Source organism: Sabethes cyaneus, chromosome 3, assembly GCF_943734655.1.
Source record: "Sabethes cyaneus chromosome 3, idSabCyanKW18_F2, whole genome shotgun sequence".
In the NCBI taxonomy this organism is placed as follows: Eukaryota; Metazoa; Arthropoda; class Insecta; order Diptera; family Culicidae; genus Sabethes; species Sabethes cyaneus.
This window is the reverse complement of record NC_071355.1, coordinates 5,919,544-5,926,102: the sequence shown is the minus strand read 5'-3', so window position 1 is coordinate 5,926,102 and position 6,559 is coordinate 5,919,544. Positions and strand designations below refer to the sequence as shown.

The window sequence follows — 6,559 nt, the reverse complement described above, 5'->3', positions numbered from 1 at the left end:
ACTCGAGTTAAAAAACAAAATAAAGAAAAAAAAAACCGAGAACACGAAGACCGAAAAATAGAAAACAAAAAAACACCTGGCCTTGGCGTGAAAATGAGAAGAAAAAAAACGGAACTGAGGAAAATCTGGACTCATGCGAAAAACGAGAAAGAGTAAAGAAACAAACTTAACGGGAAAAAAGGCAGAAAAAAGAGAAACAACAGAAACCAAAGAGGGAAAGAAAGAATAGCGAAATAGAACCAAAAATTGATAGAGGAAGCAAGGAATATGAGAAAAACAGATTAAACGGAATATTAAGGAAGAAAGATGGGACAAAAAACGGGAAAATGGGACAGAAAAAGAAGAAAGTAAAAGTAACGCTAAAGAGAAAGATAAAACCGAAGATAAAAATACGAGAAAAACAGGAGAAAGAAAGGAAAGAGAAAAAGGGACACTAAATAGGATAAATATGACAGAAAATACGAAAAAACGGGGCACCAAAAAGAGGAAAAACAGAACAGACGTAGACGAAGAGTAATAAATAAGGGAGATAAAAAGAGTTAAAACGGGAAAAAGAGAAGAGAAAAGACTGATATCGGGAAAGAAAATTATGAAATCAAAGGATATTACTGCACCGAAACGCCCGGTGTAAAGTAGAGACACCTTTACATAAACAATAATAATCGAGTGAAAAAACATGTGGAAAAACTTAACCTCGAATATTGACTGGAAAATGGAACAGGAAACAAAGAAAAACGCCACAATGAAACGGAAAGCACGGGACCGGAAAAAAGTAAGGTAAGAGTAAAATAAGAAAAAAAGAAGAAAAGTAAGAGCAAAAACCATGAAAACGTTACAAAAGAGGGAGAAAAATGAAACAAATGGGAAAAAATGGGACTAGAAAAGAGAAAAAACGAGACAGTAAAGAGGTTTCAATTTCCAATTCTAATTTAAATCAAAATTATGTCCAATTACAGGTCCAACTTAAGATTTAATTTCGACTTTTCGACAGTGGTGGGCACCGTTAACCGCAAATTTAGCGTCGCTAACCGCTAATTCGCTAACCGAAAAAGTTAGCTCGCGAATCGCTAAACGCTAATCGATAAACTTAGATTAGCGAAGATTTCGCTAATCGCTAATCGCTAAATCTTAATTACAACAACTACACTCGATGCTTTGTTCGTACTGCCAGATGCAACCCGGAGTGAAGAAGTTGGACATCGTGAGGCACTTCGTGCTCGCCGGATGTAACCGATCCGGCACATTCTCTTCCTTCTAGAGCAGTGATGGCCAAACCGCGGCCCGCGGGCCGCATGCGGCCCTTCGTGATGATTCGTGCGGCCCGTGGACTGGTTTGAGAGATGGCGGACTTATGATTAATTTTTTTGATTACACAGAGGTCACTCAGATCAGTTGTAATACCTCGTGCATATTGTAGATCTGATGGCTTTTCAATTTCAATCTCGTGGTGATTCCTGAAATTCGGCTTTTGCTGCCGCCATTGTAACATTTTGTTATGGCAGAAATGGCCAGAGGTGATTGCGGCCCGCGGACTCATTGGGCGATTTGATTTGGCCCGCACCACGCCTATGCCTGGGCATCACTGTTCTAGAGAATGGTTAAGTGCAATAGTAGCTGAAGAGGGACACCAAGAGCAAGGTGTCCTCAGCCTTCCGAGTCTTGGGGAGGTCGGGAGGTCGGAGTACCTCGCCAAAATGGACATTTTTAAGTGGATGCATCAGTCAAGGCTGGTTGAAGACTGAAGGTGCTGGTGAAAAACATCTTTACGGCGAAGGATGACGAGACCTACTTGATATTAGACGGCAACGACTGTCAAAGCACTGAGTACCGTGGACCCCCGTTCGTTTGACCGTTTTTAATCTGAACACTTTTCAATTTGAACCCCACTGGCTGGTTTGCACGATGTGCAAATTAAAAATGGTTCAAATGTCATTCTTAACATGGCATCATTTGCCTTCGTAGACAATGCACATAAACACAATTTGTTTGTACTGATCTAGCGTGTTTAATCCTAGTTTAATCAGTTTCACATTTCTTTTCCCAACGATTACGATAGAAATCCGATCGGAGAATAACATATTCGCTGCTAGCAACTACCAACTAAACGAGATCAAACCACCAAAACAATAACAAAGAGCAGGGCGGCCAGTTCATACAAGTTTCAGTATATTTAGGGTTGCTAGTCGTTCAAATTAAAAACGAAACCCGTTAGTTTGCATGAGGAATCGTTCAAACGAACGGGGGTCCACTGTACATTTAGTTCGAAAACAGACACTGATGAAGCCTGCAAGTCGTAGGCGAAATACGTATCTGTCGCGAATAAATATAGATAGTAGAATTTCAGGTATCGTATTCTACTAAGACGCTCCAAAAACTTCAGACATTACGCCCCACCAAGAAGGTAAGCGATGGCGTCAAACATATCTCCCACAAAAAATTCCCAAAGAATGTCCTTCTACAGCTGACGATCAGCGAGAAGCGAATGTTCAAGCTGCTGTTCTTTCTTTCGGGGCTTGTGGTGAACGCGGATATATGCAGTATGAAGTGCATGCTGAAAGTTACCGCCTGGAGAACGTGGTTTTTTGGCCGCCAAAAGATCAATGGAGGAGATGTACCGGTTAAAGGTAATCATTGTACTGAATACCGTCAACCCTTCCGGCGTCCCCCAGCTGCAAACAATAGAACATTTTCATTGTTTCATCGGTCATGACTAAGGTTACGGCTAACTGCCGCCAGGCCGACCGACAGGGCATCGAAGCATTTGTTGTAGAAGGCTTAATAAAAGTAGCATTTAAGGAAACCTTTTGTAGTTCTTTTCATTTTCCTTGAAAAAGCTTTAAAAATAAAAAGCGACACGTCGGAGAGTAACTAAAAATTTGTTACGATTTTATTTTGAATACATACGCCATTTCCCAAAGAAGTTCTTTAATCGCGGACCGTATTTTGTTTATTTTTGTAATGCATACGTTATCACCACAACTTGTTTGTCCTTAAAGAAAGAAACTTAGAAACTTAGTATCTATTATCCAGAAATATTCGGGTGCGGTCGACTGGAACTGTTGGGGTCCTGATGACAGGAACATGCAGACGTAGAGAGGGAGAGAGTGTGACGTAGCTTGGATTCGGGCTCCTAGCAGATGATGATCTGCTCTTCGAAGGGCCTTCGTGTACGAACAGGTTACTAGCTTCACCAGAGGTCAGATTACGGAGCAGCTTCGGTCGAATCCAATTCGGCCACAAAATGGCGAAGATTTTCCACGACTTCACCGGAATGTCCATTCAATGCCTTGTTGCCGGTAACGGCGGTAACAAAGTCTACAAATTCTATTTCGAATTCAAAGGAAATTGCAAGTGCAATTTCAAATAAAAACTTCAAATTCTGTTTTAAGTCCGATTTCATATCTAATTCCAAGTCCAAATTATTATAAATTTAAGTTCAATTTCATATCCAATTTTAAGTTCAATTTCCATTTTAATATGAAATAAAGCTTCAAGTCCAAATTAGTCCAAATTCATGTCTAATTTAATGTCCCATGAGTCTGATTTTAAGTCCAATTTCAACTTAGATTTCAAATCTAATTGCACCCGAAAGTCCGGAGTTTTCAACCTAATCAGCCGGTATTTTTGTGATAAGTAATAACAGATTCACCATCCTGCGAGATTGCTCCATTTTTCAAGGCCAAAACATTCTTCCAAAGGGTCGGTCGGTGTCCCACCTTTTGTCTCTGTCTGAACACACTATAGCTATAGTGCCTATAGTGATTAAACGTTTGGAACTGGCTGGTTTTGTCGCTCATGACAAGCAGACTAGAATCTTCCTGTGTCATTTGCAGCTGGCCACTCGTGGAGATATACATGACTTTGCGGAAAGTGTGGAAACATGTGGAACGTGGAAACGTGTAAAATGTTACCACTTTCATACTCAGATTAGCAAAGCTTTTTCAACTAATCACTGAAGACTCAATAATGTTTATTATTTGGGCTGACGGGTTTTCGATCAATTGGTGCGAAATTCTATCAGGAAACCGTTAAGAAATTTTGATAAAAATGTGCATTGCCGAAAAAGTTTATTTCAATTTGAATTTTTTCAGTTTCTACCTTGAAATAGAAATAGTGGAATTAAAATGGTTACTCTTATAGCGTGAATAATTTCCAGTTGAGTGGTTAGTAGTGAAGAAACTATCAACGCTATCAAGGTTAAGTCGATTGAAGCGACCCAACCTGACTAACCCTACAGACTATGGTGAGCGCGGGAAAAAATTAGTTTAGGAAATGCCGCACTCGAACGAAAATATACCTATACCAACATTCCTACTGGCTGCCACACGCATCGCTTACGGTGGCGGTTATTTTGGATTATATTTGATTGGTTTATATGTAGGTACATTAACCGCAGCTGTGCTGTGCTTGTTCGGCGGTTGGACGTGGTTCATATGTTGATCTATAAGTAGCTTAGTCAGTGGCTGCAAAGTTAGAGGTTTGTTTGGACTAGAAACATTGAACGCTGGTTTGCTTACATTACCGTCGGATTAGTTGTGGGGCCAGTAATTTTCACTAGCTAATCGGATTTTTTTTTTGGAAAACAATGAATGAATCAGACACTTTGGAAAGGTTTTAGCTCGTTTGTGGTGGTTTGAGATGACTCAACCATCGAATAAACATGAATTATACAAAATATAGCTTAATCCTAGGATCTAAATGGAGTGGATTAAATTTTAACTAAAAATAAGAGAATAGGAATGTACTTAAAACATTTATTTAACACTAATTCAACTAGTTGACACATTTGCCGTAGAGCTTCCCCCGCTACCGGTTGTAGCCGCGACGTTACCGGTCCCGCCAGCAGCACCATCCTTCAGAGGTGTCAATCGACCGTGCTTTTTCATCTGATCTAGAACACCGGCGAAATTGGTAGTTTTCTTTTTGGCCGATCCTTTCGGTCCACTGTTCTGCGTCCGGACTCGCATCTGGGGCAGAGCAACGTCATCCATGAAGTCGAATTCTTTGTTTTTAGTTGGTCTGCGAACCAAGCGATGATTAGCCATTAAGCAGTGCTTAAACATTTTAATGTTATCAGACTTACTGTTCCTTTTCCACTATTTCCGCCGGTTTGGGCTCATCCTTTTGCACTGGAGATGGTGGTCTCCGTCCAGGACATTTCCAGTTCAATTCTAACGGATAGGTGCCGTTTTCCAGCGCAACGTATCCACTTTCTAGCTCCTCCGGGGCTGGGATCAAATCGTCCAGCTCACAGCACTGCATCGACCAGTTATCGTCGTCGGTAGAGGACATGGTCAATTGCTTACAGTTTCTCTCAAACTAGGGAAAGCAGGATTTATTTTGACTGTGTATCGGCCGGTGACGATAACAATGTTTGTAAACAATCTATCGAAATGTCAACAAAATTTGCTCTCCTCTCTGAATCAGGAATGCCAGATATTTAGAAAAGTATCAAGCTGCAGGCAAAAGGAACAAAATAATTTAAAATATCCAACAGGAAAACTCTCGAAAACAGTTATTTAAAATGTATGCTTAAAAGTTCGAGAGATTTTACATAAATCTACATAAGCTTGAACAAAATTTGCAAAAAATGCGAAAAATATCTCCATTTAATTCGAACTTGCGCGCGGATTCCTTGTTTTAAAAACGCATCTGGTAGCCCTGCAAGTTATACATGCAAGCAATGTTGTACGAAAGCACTGAGTATTATTCCAAGCAAGTTTTTGAAGGACTAAAATAAATGCAAAGGTGAGGAGAAAAGTAAAATTTATTGGTTTCGTTCACCCCATCGACATCTCTATCGACCTTTTCGCGTGCGTAATGGCGGCTAGTGGGTACAACTTTCGGAGAACGTTAGCATGCCTTTGGCAACTTTATTCACGTCAAGTTGATATTTCCAGCCTTAATTGTAGAACTTTCAAGCATACGTGAGCGGAGTTCCCAAAAGCACATTAACTGTTCCCATTAGCCGCCATTAAGGTGAAGGTCGTTGAACAAACGTTCAACAGGCTTTGTCTTAGGACGGCAACCCACCTAAGTAAGTAAGTAAGGTGAAGGTCGTCAGAGGCCAGCTGCTGTTTTACTGATTTCAGTACTTGTTTCCACTATCGTTTTGTTTATGCTAAGTTTATGCTAAGTTGCTAGTAGTAGGTAATAATCTGTTATGAACAATTATGAAACGCGTAGAATCGCGTATCTATTTTTGCTGTTGAACTAGATCCGACAGTAATTCTATCACATAAAATGTTGTTTACGGTGAATCTTTTTATCAGAGAATTTTATAAATATGTTTTCGACACTTTACGACCGTTAATTGAATAGTGAAAATTATTGGCCAATTTCACGCTCAACGTAAATATGGCATCAGTCCCGTTTCCTTGGTAACGTATCAACAACGACGGTCGCGGATTCGGAATTGCAATCGAAACGAAGTAAAGTTTTTCATATCAATTCGAGTGAACAGTTTGGGAAAAATCATTATAATATCTCACCAGATAACTGGTTCGGGTGATAAATTAACGGCCGAAAAAAATTTAAATAAAATCGACGGCGAAAAAGT

At 40.1% G+C, this 6,559-nt stretch overlaps 1 protein-coding gene across 1 annotated transcript; it reads right to left on the bottom strand.

Moving 5' to 3' along the window:
* Positions 1 to 4,759: 4,759 nt before the first annotated feature.
* On the bottom strand, positions 4,760 to 5,345 carry LOC128743733 (uncharacterized). The gene is made up of 2 exons (XM_053840362.1): positions 5,084 to 5,345; positions 4,760 to 5,019 (listed from the first exon to the last, which is right to left on the bottom strand). Exons 1-2 carry the CDS (start codon positions 5,290 to 5,292, stop codon positions 4,770 to 4,772), a joined length of 459 nt encoding a protein of 152 aa, XP_053696337.1. The 5' UTR covers positions 5,293 to 5,345; the 3' UTR covers positions 4,760 to 4,769.
* Positions 5,346 to 6,559: the final 1,214 nt, after the last annotated feature.